General features: G+C 44.1%; 1 protein-coding gene across 1 annotated transcript in view; it reads left to right on the top strand.

Moving 5' to 3' along the window:
- Window positions 1-19,329, top strand: part of PTK7 (protein tyrosine kinase 7 (inactive)) — a 373,613-nt gene that overhangs the window by 154,502 nt on the left and 199,782 nt on the right. Inside the window, 2 exon segments of the mRNA XM_033937683.1 lie at window positions 3,672-3,791; window positions 3,871-4,020. Of these exon segments, the coding sequence (XP_033793574.1) occupies window positions 3,672-3,791; window positions 3,871-4,020 (270 nt within the window).

Raw genomic sequence — 19,329 nt, 5'->3', positions numbered from 1 at the left:
GCTCACTATCGATGTGAGACTCACTGGTCTGTAATTTGCCATCTCCATCTTGGAGCCTTTCTTGTGAAGTGGGATGACGTTAGCTGTCTTCCAGTCCATCGGGACGTTACCTGTACTAAGGGAGAGATTGAAGAGCGCGGATAGCGGTTCCGCTAGGACATCACCCATCTCCCTGAGCACCCTAGGGTGTAGGTTGTCAGGCCCCATTGCCTTGTTGACCTTGATTTTTTTTTTTTTTTTTTTTTATTTATTTATTCAACCTTATTTTACATCAAAAGAAATTCTTTGATAAAGAAACATAATAATTCCCAATTGGAAATAAAATATTAAGTATACATATATATTACCATGTTAACAGTCCACTACTATGGGAGAGAGAAACAAACAATAATCAGGGATAGTTGACCTTGATTTTTGACAGCTCGCAATAGACGCTGCTGGGTGTAAACTTGAAATTACTAAACGGGTCAACTGATTTAACCCTTGTCTGTGGCTGAGGGCCGATTCCCGGCGCCTCGCGGGTGAAGACTGAGCAGAAGTATTTATTTAACAGTTGGGCTTTTTCCGAGTCCGTTTCTACATAGTCTCCGTCTGGTTTTCTGAGATGTACTATCCCTCCCGAGTTCTTATTTCTGTCACTGATATAACTGAAGAAAGATTTATCTCCTTTCTGGATGTTCTTTGCTAGAGACTCCTCCATGCGGAATTTGGCCTCCCTAACTGCTGCTTTGACGGCCCTTGACTTGGCCAGATATTTTACTCTAGAGTCCTGTGTCCCTGATTGTTTGTAAGAGATGAATGCTTTTTTCTTCTCTTTGATGATGTCCGAGATCTCTGTAGAGAACCACTGTGGCTTGTTGTTCCTACTCCGTTTGCTTACTGATTTAACATAGCGGGTTGTTGCTTCCTGTATGGTGGCTTTCAGAGTTGACCACATTTCTTCCACGCTGTCGGTGTCTGCTTGGCTTTGTAGCGCCTGGTGAACGAAGTCTCCCATGTCTTGGAAGTTTGTGTCTTTGAATTTGAGAACCTTAGTCATTGAGGTAGATTTCGTGAAACCTTTCCTGAGATTGAACCATATCATATTGTGGTCACTGGAGGCCAAAGTTTCACCCACCGAGACCTCTGTGATACTTTCCCCATTGGTAAGTACTAGGTCCAGTATTGCCTGATCCCTTGTTGGTTCAGATACCAGTTGCCTGAGTCTTGCTCCATTCAAAGAGTTTAATAGCTTCCTGCTGTTGCCGGAAGCAGAGGAAAGTGTGATCCAATCCACATCAGGCATGTTGAAGTCACCTACCAATACTGTGTCACCCCGTAAGGTGATATTCTCTATATCTCCGATTAATTCCTTATCTAGGTCATCTTGATGTCTTGGGGGTCTGTATACTACGCCAAGATACAGGCATTTGTCCTTCCCTCTGGCCAAATTTACCCAAAGGGATTCCCCAGTGTACTGTACATCCGTGATTCTGGTGACCTTAATGTCATCTTTAGTATATAATGCTACACCCCCTCCCATTTTACCCTTCCTGTCCCGGCGAAGCAAGTTGTAACCTGGTATGACCATGTCCCACCCGTGGGAGTCTGTGAGCCAGGTCTCAGATATCGCCACTACATCCAGGTCAGCATTCCTCATTTCTGTTTCCAAGTCTAGGATCTTATTTCCCAGACTGTGGGCGTTGACGTACATAGCCCTCCACATTGTGTGTTTGTTGTATCTCAGTGGGGATGATTCCTTTTTATCAACTAGGACCCCATTAGCATTATTCGCATGTCTCTTACACTCCCTAACATTATTCGCCTGTCTCTTACACTTCATAGACCCAGAGCTAAAGCTTCTTTTTATTTCAGGCAGCTTGGTAGCTAGGGATTCCCAGATGTGAGATTGTCCTGCTAGTTCTCGGAGAAAGCAAAGTTACTCAACTGTAGCAGATGTTCTCCATAGACAGCAGGACATATCTTTTCACATACTCACACACCTCCTCTAGTAGTTAAATTCTATCAGCTACTGTATTAGACTTCCTTGTCCCATGTGGTGATGATAGGCAGTAAGGCATACATGTGCATGATGGTACACTTCTAAAGACTTCTGGAAGTTGTGCTAGGCTCCATCGATGACATTTCCCATATGTGAGAATATATCCTGCTGTCCTCCGAGAACATCTGCTACATCTGAGTAACTTCTCATTACCAGAGGCTAGCAGTACAGAAAGGGTTTCAGCTTTGGCGTTAATGCTTGCAAAAACCTTGACCACACACCAAATTAAAATGAATGTAAATGTGTTGATTACCCATGCAATGCCATGCAAGATGAAAAAATGTTTCGGACATACAACTAACATGGGAATATTGTCACCAGGTACAGGGAAGCACAGAAGGGTTGGTTGAGAGTAATAGGTGTCTACCAACACCCCTATCTCCCTCCCCCAGATAGCTTTTTATATCAGCTCCCTCCTGATCCAACCTTTCTACACTTGGTAGTCCAGTGCACCTTCCCCCTTACCTGCACTTCAAAAACATAGTGGTCCTCCCCCAACTAAAAAAATTGAACCTTTAGTGCGATGCTGCTTAACCTAAACCTTGAGGCAAATCTGTTTTTCAGGATATCCATAATGTATATGCTTGAGATAGATTTGAATGCACAATATCCTTGGTATGCAAATATATATCATGCATATTCATTGTGGATATCCTGATGGGTCTAGGCTGGATTGAGAAGCACTGCCCTAGCGTCTAGTGGCATCTCCCAACTGGCACCCTCCCTTGCGTGGTGCATCTTAGGGATGCTCCAGGCGAGGTCAGTCTGTCATAGAAGGGGAAAGTAATTAAAGACCAGCAAAAAAACCAGTCAAGAGCATAAGAGAAAATAAGTGGCATGCCAGAGACAGGAGTAAGTGGGTGTCATTCTTGCTTTTTAAGGTATGACTGGGTGGGCTGCCACTGATTACCAGGGATTAGGTTTTTTTGAGTTGGGGAGGAAAGTGAGGCACCAGGAAGAGGACCTGGGGTACACATGGCCACTTCCAGCATGAGGAAACGGAGGCTGATGCCAGACAGACTTGCAAGGTCTGTTTCCCGAAGATGGCAAGAGAAAGGCGAAGGTTTGACAACTCCAGTGTGGGGAGGACTGTGTAGTTAGGGAAGGCATATTGCTGTACCAACTCATCATCCCCATCACGTTTGGCATGGTAGTGACCTCACAACCAACATTTAAACATGGAGCAGTGGGTGGAGCCCTGGTCACCTTGTTGGGAGACTGGATAGATCATAAGGGTCTTTTTTGCCATCATTCACTGTGTTACTATGATGCCAATAAACACCAGGGATTAGTTTTCTTGGGGGGGGGGGGTGTCTTGCTGGTTGAGGGATTTTGTGGTGGTTGTTTAGCAGGGGGCAGTCAGGCCAGTGGGCTTGGTGGGTGCTGCTAGTCACGAAAGATTGGGGGTTACGTTTACGGAAGGAGGGGGAACTATGCAGATGCTGATTGCTTGACTCTGTAGTGCCATTCACAGGAAGGGGTGACATTTTGGATGAGCTTTGGATTAGTGCTGTTCATTGCTTCTAGCAAGCTGCAGTGATGCTTTCTGCATTGGCGTCTCTAGATTTGATCCTGTTTAGGGTATGCTGGATGTTACACAATGTGCAAAATAATTTCTGTATTCTTTTAGAGAAGCTGAAGTTTACTCCTCCCCCTCAGCCCCAGCAGTGCCTGGAGTTTGACAGACCAGCAACATTGCAGTGTTCTGCCACAGGCCAGGAAAAGCCCTCCATTTACTGGACAAGAGCGGGTAAGTGTAGGGGAAGGGAAAAGAACATCTCATATACCCCATCTGTTTCTCTAGGCTTGATACTCTCTCTCTTTTTCAGATGGAAGCAGCATGCCAGCTCATGTTAAGCCAAATTCAGGGATATTGAACTTCCACAATGTTACACGGAGTGATGCCAGTAGCTACACTTGCATTGCATCCAACAGCCAACAGGGAGAGATCAGGGCTGTAGTGCAGCTCCTTGTTGCAGGTAAGTACTGAAACTTGCCACCAGCCTAGGACACCTTACACGCACGTAATTCAAGGAAAAGGGGATCGTGCCAGGTCAGTGGAATAAGAAGGAAGCTCAAAGGTCTACCACAAACCCATTAGGGCTGTTTTCCCATTCTGTGTCTATGTGAAAGCATGCTCTAAATGGCACTTTAACTAAGCTAAGTGAGAAAATGCTGTTTAAAACGTTACTTAAACCAAATTTCAAGACGCCTGAAAAAACCGGCGCTTGAGTCGCACAGCCAAAGGCACTTAACGCTACACCCCATGCAGCTCTTTCTTATGTGCTCGAGTCTAGCTTCACCTATCACCTAGGCATAGGCCATCAGCTGTTTCTCTGTCTTATGCCTCATACCCTGTTCTCACCCAGTCTGTCCTTCCCAGCTACACTGGCATCACCTATTGTCCCTTTCTCTCTCTCTCTCTCTCTCCTCATCCACTCTGCCCTTGTCTTACTCATTCCCCACTACTTGCTCCCTGTTTGATCTTCCTCTCACTCATTCATTCCCCACCACCATCTCTTTGCCCTATTTCAGGCAACATGATGGCAAAGATGTCGAACTCTGCTATAGATGATGTTTAGTGGAGATGGGGGGACCCTGATGACACACTATTTTATAAATATGGCAGAGATAAAAAAGAAGAGGGAGGGGATTGTAGTATTCAAATGCCAGACTATCTTTTAGGGCTAGAGCAAACCTACAATAGCCATTCTGTTACGTCCTTTCCACATCCCATATGCTAGGTGTTCAATCCCAACTCGCAATCTGGGAGTTGCAGATATCCAACATTTTTCTGAGCACATGCTCCTCCCCCTGAGTCTGAGAGCTAGAAACATATCCATTTTTTATTTTGAGGTTTTGTTTATTTTTGCACTTTTTAGCACGAATTCGCTGGCGACAGCCATCTTGGATTTTAAACAATCTTTTTTTCAAAGTTTTATTTCTGCCTCAATACCCTTCGATTTGCTTAAAAATCATTTGGGATGGACTCCCCAGCCCATAGTCTATTGAGGGATACAGATAGAGGTAGAGATAGGTTTTAGACAGAGTATGGATAGAAGGATAAAAGGGATCAAGGGCTTGGAGAAGGATCACATTACAGGTCATGGGCCTGATGGGCCGCCACGGGTGCGGACTGCTGGGCACGATGGATCTCTGGTCTGACCCAACAGAGGCAACTTCTTATGTTCTTATATTCTTATGAATGTGTGCATTGATTGCGCTGGATTGGATAAGTTCCTGAGAGATAAGGGGATTGAGGGATACAGATAGAGGTCGAGATAGATTATGATAGCGCATAGATAGAAGGACAAGGGGGCTTAAATGATTTAAACAAGGATCACCTTACAGGTCATGGACCTGATGAGCTGCGGGAGCGGACTGCTGGGCGCGATGGACCTCTGGTCTGACCCAGCGGAGGCAACTGACTTTGCCTCCTCCGGGTACTGGAGGGCTGGTGCAAAACACCTGCGTTCCGTGTCTGGGAACCTTTTTGACGCAGCATGTGTACCTCAGTAGAGCCCTTCTATGGTTGCTGGTTGTGACTTTTAACCGGATTTTATTTGGCTTCTCTGCATTTGACGCAGCTGGTGGGCGTGTTGGGTCTTTCTCAGTCTGTTGTGCTGTGCTTCCTATTTGGGATCCCTCTTGTCTGACTGTGGCAGACCTCGATTGCAGTAGTTGCCATTCAGATATCATATGTCTTCTGTCTCCTGTTTCTATATTGGATAGGGCTGATACCCTTGCCGGGACTAATCACCTCAGCTGCCCTGAGAGTCCGGATTTGGGTGCTGATCCTTCTATCCACAGACTTTTAAGCACGGTTCTGTCCACCTTTTTTTGCTGGTGTTCTGAAAGAGCTCAATTTGGATTCTCCACCTTCCACTTCTCAGGCTTAAGTCAAGGACCATTCTCATGTGCCTTTTTCCATCCCATCCACAGCTCCTTAGTCTGTTTTCAGAACAGTGTGATACCCCCAAAAGCTCTCTATGATCTTCTCATGCTAAGTCTAAGCTTTTTCCCCTGGCTCCTGATTTTCAGCAGGTTTTTGAACAATCTAAGGTGCCGCAGGTTCTCTGGCGCACAGCCCTCCCTAGTGATGGGGGAGTGATGCTTAAGGACTCTAAGGATTGCAGGGTGGATATTATGTTGAAAAAAAAAAAGAAGCTTTTTGTAGTGGCATCTTTAGGTATCAAAGCGGAGGTGGCCGCTTCCTTTATGGTGCGAGCCTGTCAGACCAGACTGTGCAGTACATCATCTGTCCTCTGCTGGTGATGGATGGTATGGATTATGTGGTGGACGTCCTTGAGTTCTTAGTAAAGTCTCTGCTTATGCAGTGTTTTGAGTGTGGCGCAATGATCAAAGCTACAGCCTCAGCTCTGAGGTTGTGGGTTCAAACCCACACTGCTCTTTGTGACCCTGGGAAAGTCACTTAATCTCCCCATCGCCCCAGGTACATTAGATAGATTGTGAACCCACCGGGACAGACAGGGAAAACTGCTTGAGTACCTGAATAAATACATGTAAACCATTCTGAGCTCCCCTGGGAGAACGGTATAGAAAATTGAATGAATAAATAAATAAAATCTTTGGGCTGGGGACGCTGCCTCAGAGATTACTTTAAGCAGACTTCCTTTCCAGGGCCAGCATCTTTTTGGTACAGTTCTAGATGACCTTGTCACCAGTGGTGCCAAGCGCCACCCTAAGTCTCAACCTGTGAACAAGTTTTGCTGGACATTGGGAGGGGATCGTAGTGCTTTTTGTTCCTGCCACAGAAGTCATTAGAGATCCGCAGAGTCTTCTCCCCAGAGATATTCCTAGGGCTACTGTCTCTGGGCATCCTCAGGGGTCAGGTTCCTGTACAGCAGTTGCACCTAAAATGACCCGATGACGCTGGGGGTCAGGCAGGGCTTTCTCTTATCGGAGGCCGACTTCTCAGTTAATCAGGAGTAGACTCGACTTTCATTGAATAAATGGGTACTGGCCATCATTCAGGCAGGGCACAATTTAGACCTCTTTTACCTGCCTCCAGATTTGTTTCTGGACTCTGATACTTTGCAACATCTCTTAGACATCGGAATAATGGAACCCGTTGCACAATACGAATTGAGCTTAGGCAGATACTCCTTATACTTCTTCGTGCCACAGAAAGACTCAGAGGATTGGAGACCCATTCTGGATCCAAAGACGGTCAACCACTTCTTTGTGGATTCCTCATTTCTACATAGAAACAGAGCACACAGTGATAGCTTCTGTCTCTCCAGGATAGTTTCTAGCTTCCTTGGTTCTCACAGAGGCTTACCTCCGTATTCTGAACTACCTGGAGTATCGTAGGTTTCTGAGTTTTCCATATTCTGGAAAAGCCGGCATCCAAGTCCTTGATCGCTCGATGGATTCAAATGGCTATTTCTGTGATTTACATTGCACGCAGCAAGCAGCTGCCGGTTTCTCTTAAAGTCTACTCAATTAGAAGGGATGCTGCGTCGTGGGCTGAGTCTCATGTGATTGATCTCTATGAAATTTTCAGGGCAGCTACTTGGTCCTCTCTTCATACCGTTACCCGGTTTTTACCGAGTAGATGTGGTGGCTCTGTCTGATGCCGCTTTTGAGACCTCGGGTTTGAGGGCAGGCTCTTCTGTCCCTCTCTAGCTACTACCTTTGCTTTAGTATGTCACCTAGCGTATGGAATACAGAAGGGACGTAACAGAATGAAAGATTAGGTTTTTACCTTCAATAATCTTCTTTCTGTTAGTCCCTATAGGATTCCATATGACGTACCCTGCTTCTTTCTGCCTTGGTTATTTTCTTTACAGGCTTGAAGATTTTCCAGCCAGTTGCTATATCCTGTGGGGAGTTTTCTACTTCTGTGAGGCTCGATGCACTGCTGGATTAGCTTTGTGCCTGTTTACTTGTTTAATGTTTTGCAGAGCAGACCAGGTCAGAAATTATTTGTGTTGCTGTGGATCTTCCCCCGTACCCATGGATTTGTTCAGTTATGTTACTTGACTTTGCAACTCAACTGGATATATAGCTCTAGCTCTCAGTCTAAGGGGGAGGAGCATGTGCTCAGAAAAGTGTTGTATTTCTGCAACTCCCAGATTGCGGGTTGGGATTGAACACCTAACGTATGGAATCCTATAGGGAGTAACAGAAGATTATTGAAGGTAAAAATCTAATATTCAGTCCACAGAATTGGTGTGCAGACTTTGGGTTAGTTTTATTAGGCAATTTAAAAGGTACCCCCTGGAAAAAAGTCCTGATGATAGGTCATTGGTATACAAATACTGCAAGAGATATACAGGAAGCTCTGAGGAGTGAGTTCTATAAAACAAGGCAGGGGTCAGTGTGGTATATAAATACTACAGGAGGTTATAGTTATTCTGGAGGTCTCTATATATGGCGGCACCTAAGAGAACTGTTGTGTATGAATAGAGAATATTTGTGATCAACAATTATCTTGAGTTAGCACTACAGAGTGCTTTATATTGCATAGGATGCTTCTGCAGAGCTCAGGCCCTTGAATAGGGTACATGACTGGAAGGAGTCCAGTCAGCTGGAAATCAGGTCTCCACTTTTCAAAGTTGATTCAGGGAAAACAGACAGCTTAGCTGGAAAAACCTTTTGAAATACTTTACATGACTTAGGAGGAAACCTAGCTGGACAGGTTTAGTTATCAAAATAAAAAATTTAACTGCTCTTGCGGTGATGGGACAATTGTGCGACAGACACCAGCGCGCCGACAATTCAGCACAAGACACCAGCGCGCTGCAGGAAAAATTAGTTTTAAAGAGCTCCGACGGGGGTGTAGGGGGGAATCCCCCCACTTTACTGCATACTGTTCGCACTGCCGTTGGAGGGGGGGTGCAACCCTCCACATTATAGAGAAAACAAAACTTTTCCTTAAAAAAACCTGAAAAAGTTCCGTTTTCTCTATAATGGAGGATTCCAAACCCCCCCCCAACAGCAGCGTGAACACTATGCAGTAAAGTGGGGGGTTCCCCACTCACACCCCGCTTCAGAGCTCTTTAAAACTAAGTTTTCCCGTGGCGCGCTGAATTGTCTGCCCTCCATTGTCAGCGTGCTGGTGTCTCGCACACGACTGACTGTGAACTGCTCTTTCAATTATGGCAGAGACCCCCATAAATCTAAAGTGGAGTCAAACTATTGGGCAGCATAATTAAAATATCAGAATCAAGATAGCACAATTAAAACGAAATCATTTTCATCTTAACCAAAAATTTGTTGGCTAAATAACCCAGAAGAGGGGTAGCCGGGTGGATATAGCAGTGGGCTAAGAATCCCACTACAGCTGTGTATGATTTTTTGCTTGTTTACTCTTTCCAAAAATACAAGGAAGTTACTAAGTAATAAATTTAAAACAAGCTAGTCAAACTATTTCTTTACTCACCATATAATTCATTGCTAGTGTATGTGGTAAAAGCAGTTACTTAGTTGGATTTAAAAACGGTTTGAATAGTTTCCTAAAATGAAAAAAGTCCATAAACTGTTAAGATGGGGCTTGGGGAAATCCACTGCTGGTTTTTAGGAAAAGTAGCATAAAATCGTATATTCTTTTGGGATCTTGCCAGATACTTGTGACCTGAATTGGCCACTGTTGGACTTTTGCTCTGTCCCAATATGGCAATGTTCTTGTACTCTTTCAAATAATAGTGCTCCACACTTAATCTCCAAAAATACGGATGGGTTACTGTTTCAACCACACTTCTTATATGAAATTGAATGAAAGAAATTTATAATGGATCTCAAGCGCTTACTGTTGCACTGCCACTAGAACAAATCTCGGCGTACAACACACTTGTGAGCTATCATCGGTCCTTCATACTCTTTATTCTTATCAAATTATTTATGATTTGTTTATTTATTATTTCACCTTCTTTTAATCTCTATTTTGCTAAAATCGTCATAATAATCCCCTCACGTTGTAATTATTATGATTGTACTTAACTTGAAGCAAAGTTTTACTGTTCTTGTACTCCCATTAGCTCAGATAATCCACTGCCCTATAGAGTTGATTTCAGTTGTGTGATAGGACAGAGTACGGTATTGGGGTTCAAGAAGGGATTGGATGATTTCCTGAAGGAAAAGGGGATAGAAGGGTATAGATAGAGGATTACTATACAGGTCCTGGACTGCTGCGCGCGATGGACCTCTGGTCTGACCCAGCAGAGGCACGGCGTATGCTCTTAGGAGCACTTTTTAAATTGTTGAAACCATGTTGCCCATCTAGATCTTTGCATTCCAGTCAAGATCAATTTTTGGAAGTACCAAATTTACATGATGCAAGATTGGAATGTATAAGGCGGACAGCTTTTTTTAAATTCAAATTCTTTATTCATTTTATAATTTACATCAAGTGTGCAGAGAACATCAAGAATTCAACAAATACATCACTTGAAATTCTACAACTAACTCATAAAAAATAAAATTTAATCCCATCCCTCCCATCAGATTAATATGAAATAACACACATCACATAATATACCATATAACATCCCTTCATATCTAATAATGAATCAAAAATAAAAACCCACCCACCCACCCCAATTCAACAACTATATTAAGTAGGGAAAAGTAATAATCAATCGACACAGTAGTTCATCAATGGCCCCCACACATCCTTAAATTTTTTAAAATACCCTTTTTGAACTTCTAACGCCCTTTCCATTTTGTATAAATGACACACTGAATTCCACCAAAAACAATAGTTCAATCTCTTATAATCTTTCCAATTATACGTTATTTGTTGAATGGCAACTCCTGTCAATATTATTAAAAGTTTGTTATTATTGTAAGAAATTTGACTCTTGGTTCTCATAGACACTCCAAACAAAATTGTGTCATACGATAATGCCACATGATTTTCTAACATACAATTTATTTGATCCCAAATTGACTGCCAAAAAGCCTTAATAAATGGACAGTGAAATAATAAATGATCTAAAGTACCAGCATCTAAATGACAATGCCAACATCTATTAGACTTAGAGCAGTCCAATTTTTGTAAACGAACAGGGGTCCAGAGTGCTCTATGCAACAGGAAAAACCACGCTTGCCTCATAGATGCCGACATTGTACATTTTATCCTCCAGGACCAAATACGTGGCCATTGAGATGCATTAATTTGATGCTTAATCTCAATGCTCCAAATATCTCTAAGTCCAGTCTTTGGTTTCTTATTCAAATAGCCAGATAATAATTTATACCACTGTGTGGCCTGGTGACCCAGAAAGTCTGCCTGAAAGCATAAGAAATCTAAACTAAATTGATGATTAAGAGATTTCCATTCAGGGAACCCTGCCTGAATAGCTTGCTTCAGTTGCAACCACTTATAACTTTGTTTTTTATCAAGGCCAAATTTATGTTGCAACTGTGAAAATTCCAGCAGCTTACCATTAGATATAACATCATCTAAGGTTCGTATACCTGCTTTAATCCAATCCTTCCAGACAATCTTAAAACCGCCTATTTGAATCCTGGAGTTTAGCCATATATTTTGATATGTAGATTTTTGAATTGGAAGAGGTGTTAAATTATTAATATATCGTAAAGTTTTCCATGTGTCCATTAATATTCTATTTGTATGTATCCTAGGCATTTTAATACTGAGAAGATGACGAAATCTAATGGGAAACATGAGCTGCCATTCTAACCATAACCAATCCGGTAGCTTATCCATGAGCTCTGGGAGGACCCAATACATACCCTGGTGCATAATATAGGATTGATGGTACCTATAAAAGTTTGGAAAATTTACCCCACCTTCCTCAATTGGCTTTTGTAAGGATACTAAGGCAACTCTTGCAATTTTACCCAGCCAAATAAATTTAGTAAGAATACTATTCAACTTTTTGTAAAAAGACCCCTGAAAAAAAACTGGTATCATCCCCATTTGGTAACAAACAACAGGCAATATCATTTTAACAGTTTGGACTCTTCCCCACCAAGACAAATGTAAAGGATTCCATTGCTCACCTAAATCTGTTACTTTTTGCAATAAGTCTTTCATTCAATTTCATTGTCTCATCAGGTGTGTTTTTTAGCCAAATTCCTAAATATTTTATTCCTTCTTCTTTCCATATAAAAGGGAATGAATCAAATAAACCTCTTGTACAATGTACATTTAAAGGAAGAACTTCTGATTTAGACCAATTTATTTTATAACCCGAGAATTTCCCAGATTTCTCAATCAATTCAAGTAGACAAGGAATGGTTGTTTCAGGATTCCTCAAATGATACAGTATATCATCCGCATAAGCAGATACCTTATACTCCTTTCCAGACCTCAGAATACCCTGTATTCCCTTTGCCTGCTGTATAGCCAATAACAAGAGTTCAAGTACTATATCAAAAAGCAAAGGAGACAAGGGACAACCTTTGCAACCTAAAACAGTCTGAAAAATTATTGTTAATATATAATCTAGCAACAGGAGAGCTATACAAGGTTTGAATCATTTGTATAAATCCTGAACCAATACCAAACCAAACCATTCCATGGCCTGATACATAAAGGTCCATTCTACCTGATCAAAAGCCTTCTCCACATCCAAAGATACAGAGAATGCCGGATCCCTTATGTCTTTTGTCAGATATAACATCTGAAAGGCCAATCTAGTATTATCAGAAGAGTGTCTCTGAGCAACAAAATCTGTTTGGTGCATACCAACCATATAAGGAAGAGCCTTAGCCAAACGCATGGCTAAAAGTTTAGCTAATAATTTACCATCTACATTAATCAAAAAAATAGGCCTGTAATTTGAGACCAACATGGGATCTTTATTTGGCTTTGGCAAAACAATAGTTAACGATTCTGCCATAGTACCTAAAACACAACCTTTATTTAGTTGACTGATACAAATTTAATAAATAAGGTAGTAAATAAGGTAATAATAAATAAGATAATTTGGAATGATTTAAAAAAAACTCTATTGTAAAACCATCACCACCTGGAGCGGTCCCTGCTCTAAGAGATTTCAATGCTGTTTGTAATTCTTTTAGTGATATCGGCTCCTCCATACTTTTTTTTATATGATCAGGAGAGAGCAGGAGAAAAGCAGCTACATAGAGAGGAAGAGGGAGAGAGAAGCCAAAGGGGAAAAAGCAGATAAAACAGCAGGAGAGAGAAGCAGAGGCAGGACACCAAGAGGGGAATCGGTGAGAGTTAGCTCCACCCACCCCCCGACGTCCACCATCGAAGCTCTGCCTTAAAAGGGGAGGGGCCAACGGAGCAGAGCTGATCTGAGCAGGAGAAAAGCAGCTACATAGAGAGGCAGAAGGAGAGAGAAGCCAAAGGGGAAAAAGCAGATAAAACAGCAAGGTCCTGGGCGTCATCATTGATTCTACATTGTCCTTCAATGACCACCTCAACTCCCTGGTAAAAAAATGCTATGTCAGCCTACACATGCTGAGGAAAGTAAGATCCTGTTTCCATCAAAAACATTTTGCCGTTCTCGTCCAATCCATCATCCTCTCCAGACTGGACTATTGCAATTCTATCTTCATAAGCCTAACGAAGAAAAACCTTCACAGACTCCAACGGATTCAAAATGCCGCGGCCAAGCTATCTTTGCAAAAAGTAAATTCGATCACATCTCACTGCTCCTTTCCAAGCTTCACTGGCTTCCGATAATTTCCAGAGTCCACTTCAAATGCATCTGCCTAACTTTCAAGATCCTCCACGGCATCCTTCCTCCATTAATTCCACTTTCTTGGAATTCCTCAAATCTTAATACCACCAGACCTACCCAAAAATCAAAATTATCCTTCCCCTCATTAAAAGGCATTTCCCACCCAGGAAAACTGGGGACTTCCCTCCCCTTCAGATTCACCGAGCTCTGGAACAACCTTACCTTCCCTCTTCGGAACCTGAGTGCTCTCCAACCCTTCTGTAAACATCTGAAAACCTGGCTTTTCTCAAAAACCTAACACTCCCTCCTCTTCTGACATCCTAGCCCTCTAACATTCTTCATTCCTCCAATCTTCATCTAGCCCTTCCTTGGAGTTCCTTTCTCATTACAATTCCTGTAAATCGTGCCGAGCTCCACGACTATGGAGATGGTGCGGTATACAAACCCAAGGTTTAGTTTAGTTGAGAGAGAGAAGCAGAGGCAGGAGACCAAGAAGGAATCGATGAGAGTTAGCTCCACCCCGCCCCGACGTCCACCATTGAAGCTCTGCCTTAAAAGGGGAGGGGCCAACGGAGCAGAGCTGATCTGAGCAGGAGAAAGCAGGGGAAAAGCAGCTACATAGAGAAGCAGAGGGAGAGAGAAGCCAAAGGGGAAAAAGCAGATAAAACAGCAGGAGAGAGAAGCTTTCTTAAGAGCTTTCTTTTTAAAGACGCTTTCAATATCTAATTGAAATGCCAATTGCTCTTTATAACTGCCGTTCATTTTGTTCAATTGTGTATTATACTCCCAATAAACTATTTTGTTTTCCCTTTCCCTTTGTATATTACCCTTAAATGTTCTTCCTTACCTATCATAAAATGTATTTCGTTCCCTTCTATCCTAGTGTTTCCTGTTGTAATCTGTCTATTTTTAAAAGATTTTTATATTTTTTATATATTCTTGTTATTGTTTACCTTATATTTATAGTTTATGTACATCGCTTAGTAACTGTGATAGGCGATCAATCAAATAACGAATAAACTTGAAACTTGAGAAGCAGAGGAAGGACACCAAGAGAGGAATCGGTGAGAGTTAGCTCCACCCACCCCCGACGTCCACCACCGAAGCTCCACCTTAAAAGGGGAGGGGCCAATGGAGCAGAGTTGATCTGAGCAGGAGAAAAGCAGCTACAGAGAGAGGCAGAGAGAACAAAAGGGGGAAAACAGATAAGAGCAGGTGCAACCACAGCAGACCCAGAAGGCATCCGCAGCAGAACGGCAAGCAGACAACAATGGAAGCAGCAAACGGAAGCAAGATGTTGAGCTACCCAGTTTTCTGCATCGTCTGCCATATGTATGACAAGAACATAAGAAGTTGCCTCCGCTGAGGCAGACCAGAGGTCCATCTTGCCCAGCGGTCCGCACCCGCGGCGGCCCATCAGGCCTAATTGCCTAAACAGTGTCCCTGACTGATTATGTAACTGCCTCTAATCCTATCTCTATAACTTACCTCTACTCCTATATCCCTATAACCTACCTCTACTCCTATCTGTACGCCTCTATCCCTTTGTCCTCCAGGTACCTAGCCAAACCTTCTTTGAAGCCCTGTAGCGTACTTCTGCTTATCACATCCTCCGGTAGCGCATTCCATGTATCCACCACCCTCTGAGTGAAAAAGAACTTCCTGGCGTTTGTTCTAAACCTTCCCCCTTTCAATTTCTCTGAGTGCCCCCTTGTACTTGTGGTTCCCCATAATTTAAAAAATCTGTCCCTGTCTACTCTTTCTATGCCCTTCATGATCTTGAAGGTTTCTATCATATCCCCTCTGAGTCTCTGCTTCTCCAGGGAGAAAAGCCCCAGCTTTTTCAGTCTGTCAGTGTATGAGAGGCCCTCCATACCCTTTATTAGCTTAGTTGCTCTTCTCTGGACTCTCTCAAGTACCGCCATATCCTTCTTGAGGTACGGCGACCAGTACTGGACACAGTACTCCAGGTGCGGGTGCACCATTGCACGGTACAGTGGCAGGATGACTTCCTTCGTCCTGGTGGTGATACCCTTCTTAATGATGCCCAACATTTTGTTTGCCTTCCTTGAGGCTGTGGCGCACTGTGCCGACGCCTTCAATGATGTGTCTACCATCACTCCCAGGTCTCTTTCAAGGTTACTCACCCCTAGCGGTGTTCCCCCCATTTTGTAAGTGAACATCGGGTTCTTTTTCCCTACATGCATGACCTTGCATTTCCCTATGTTGAAGCTCATTTGCCACTTTTTGGCCCACTCTTCCAGCGCTGTCAGATTTTTTTGGAGATCTTTGCAGTCCTCTGTGTTTTCAACCCTGCTGTATAGTTTGGTGTCGTCCGCAAATTTGATAACCTCACATTTTGTTCCTGCCTCCAGGTCGTTAATAAATATATTGAAAAGGAGCGGTCCCAGCACTGACCCCTGCGGAACTCCGCTCGTGACCCATTGCCAGTCTGAGTAGTGGCCCTTTACTCCAATCCTCTGTTTCCTGTCTGCCAGCCAGTTTTTGATCCATCGGTGGAACTCCCCTTGGACCCCGTGGTTCCATAACTTCCTTAGCAGTCTTTCGTGTGGTACCTTGTTGAAGGCTTTTTGGAAGTCAAGGTAAATGATGTCTATAGATTCCCATTTATCCACCTGGCTGTTTACCCCCTCAAAGAAGTATAATAAGTTTGTGAGGCATGACCTGCCCTTGCAGAAGCCATTCTGGCTCGGCTTTAGCTGCCCAGTGTTTTCGATGTGTTCCCAGATGCAGTCTTTAATCAGCGCTTCCATCATCTTTCCCGGGACCGAGGTCAAGCTCACCGGCCTGTAGTTTCCTGGGTCTCCCCTTGAGCCTTTCTTGAAGATGGGCGTGACATTTGCTATTTTCCAGTCTTCCGGAATCTCTCCAGTTTTTAAGGATAGGTTGCATATTTGTCTAAGTGGCTCAGCTATTTCGTTCCTTAGTTCCTTGAGTACCCTTGGGTGAATGCCGTCCGGACCTGGGGATTTGTCGCTCTTTAGCCTGTCTATCTGCCTGAGGACATCCACTTTGCTTACCTCTAGTTGGACCAGATTTTCATCCTGATCTCCTTTTACGATCTCCTCGGGTTCCGGAATGTTGGTTGTGTCCTCCCTCGTGAAGACTGAAGTGAAGAACTCATTTAGCCTGTCAGCTATCTCCTTTTCCTCTTTTACCACTCCCTTTCTGTCTCCATCATCCAAGGGTCCTACTTCCTCCCTTGCTGGTTGCTTCCCCTTGACGTACCTGAAGAATGATTTGAAGTTTGTTGCTTCCCCCGCCAGTCTCTCTTCATATTCTCTTTTTGCTTTCCTAACCACTCGGTGACACTCCTTTTGGTGTTTTTTGTGCTCCTTTTGGTTGTCCTCTGATTTGTCCTTTTTCTATTTTTTGAATGATGCCTTCTTGTCACTTATCGCCCTTTTCACTGCAATTGTTATCCACCCTGGGTTTTTTGTTCTATTTTTTTTTGCACCCTTTCCTGAACTTGGGGACGCACAGGTTTTGTGCTTCGTGAACCGTGCCCTTGAGTAAGGTCCAGGCTTTTTCTACGGACTCCATCTTCCTTGCGGTGTCGTTGAGTTTCTTTCCCACCATTTTCCTCATGGCATCATAATTCCCTTTTTTGAAGTTCACTGCTGTCATTGTAGTTCTTTTCACCTTTGATGATCCAATTTCTAGCCTGTACTGGATCGTGTTGTGATCGCTGTTTCCTAGTGGGGCTAGTACCACCACCTCTTTAGCGGGTCCCCCATGTCCAGTGAAGATTAGGTCAAGAGTGGCATCTCCCCATGTTGGTTCCGTGACCAGTTGTTCCATGAAACAGTCCCTCGTGACCTCCAGGAATTTGGTCTCCCTCATGCAGTTTGAATGCCCTATACTCCAGTCTATTCCTGGTTAGTTGAAGTCCCCCATCACCACCACACTTCCGCTTTTGCATACCTGCCCCAGTTCAGCCTCCAGATCCTGGTCGATTTCTTCCGTTTGTCCTGGTGGGCGATAGTAAAGACCCAATTTTATGTCTGCTCCAGTTCCTCCGGATAGCTTAACCCATAGTGATTCCAAATCATCCGCCCTTGCTGTTGTTTCCATCCTGGTTGAATGTATGGAATCCTTTATATATAGCGCTATTCCTCCACCTTTTTTGTGTGGCCTATCTCTCCTGTAGAGTTTGAACCCTGGTAAAGCCACATCCCATTTATTGTCATCAGCCCACCACGTTTCTGTGACTCCGATTATGTCTAGGCTCTTTTTGTTGGCTAAGACTTCCAACTCTCCCATTTTAGCCCTTAGGCTCATAGCATTTGTGTATTGGCAATGTAAGTCCCCGTTGTTTGCCTCTCTTGCTGGTTCCCCTCGTGGTTTGGCGCTCCTGGCAACCCCCTCGTGGGTTGCCAGTCCCCAAGCCTCGTCTCGGTCATCCTCCTCCTGTGGTGTGTCTGTTCGTCCTCAGCCTGCTTCCCCATTTTTGGTTGTCCTTTTGGATTCCGTTGATCTCTGTTAGTCCTGTTTGCCAATTTCATTTGTGCCCTAGACCCCTGCAAATTGTCCTTTGGTCCTTCTTCAAAAAATTCCCACTCAGTCCTGAGCCCTCCTTTACAGTGTCTTTGTTCAATGTCCTTGGCCCTGGGCATCTGCATTGTGTCCTTAGGTCCTTGTCCCAAAATTTCCCAATCAGTCCCGATCCCTTTTTTACAATGTCCTTGCTCAATGTCCTTGGCCCTGGGCCCCTGTATTGCATCCTTAGGTCCTTTTCCCAAAAATTCACACTCAGTCCCGAGCCCTCTTTTACAATGTCCTTGCTCAGTATCCTTATTTGATACTTTTCTCCGATGTGTCAGATCGACTGTCGGCTTTCCCCTCTTCCTCAGTTTAAAGCCAAATCTATGGCGCTCTGGACGTTGCGTGCCAGCATCCTCGTCCCAGTCGTGCTCAGGTGCAGTCCGTCTCTCCTGTAGAGCTTATTTTTCCCCAAGAAAGTTGTCCAGTTCCGAACAAAAAGGAAACCCTCCTCTTCGCACCATCTCCTGAGCCATCCGTTTATTGCTTGTAGTTCACTCTGCCTCCTTGTGTCCGCTCTCGGTACTGGCAGGATCTCTGAGAAGGCTATCTTCCTTGCCCTCGGTTTCAGTTTCCTCCCCAGGATCCTGAACTGATCAGTTAGTGCAGTCCTGTTGTAGCTCCTCCTGCTGACGTCGTTGGTTCCCACATGGATTACTACAGCTGTCTCCTCCGTCTCGGCCCCTTCTAGGATCCTCTCAATTCTGTCGATGACGTCCTTCGTTCTTGCCCCCGGGAGACATGTCACTAGTCAGTCCTCCCTCCCTCCAGCTATGTGACTGTCCACTCCTCTCAGGATTGAGTCTTCCACTACGATAGCAGATCTCCCCTTCCTCAGCTGTCTCTTTGGTCTCAGGTCTGTGTCAGAGGCGCAGTCCTCTAGTCCTTCCTCTGGGTTCTGTTGGGTCTCCTCCTCTTCTGCCTGTCCAGATTCTCCGCAAGGTCCTACTCCTGTGGTGTCTGGTGGATTAGGTCGTCCGACTGTTGGTTCTTCCCTGAAGAGCTGGTGGTCCTGTGCCTCCACCATCCTGCAGGCCTCCTCGATGAATTTCTCCAGCTCTCTAACTTGTTCCGTGATGT

The sequence above is a fragment of the Geotrypetes seraphini genome, chromosome 3, assembly GCF_902459505.1.
Source record: "Geotrypetes seraphini chromosome 3, aGeoSer1.1, whole genome shotgun sequence".
Classification (NCBI taxonomy): domain Eukaryota; kingdom Metazoa; phylum Chordata; class Amphibia; order Gymnophiona; family Dermophiidae; genus Geotrypetes; species Geotrypetes seraphini.
This window is presented reverse-complemented; position numbering and strand designations above follow the sequence as displayed.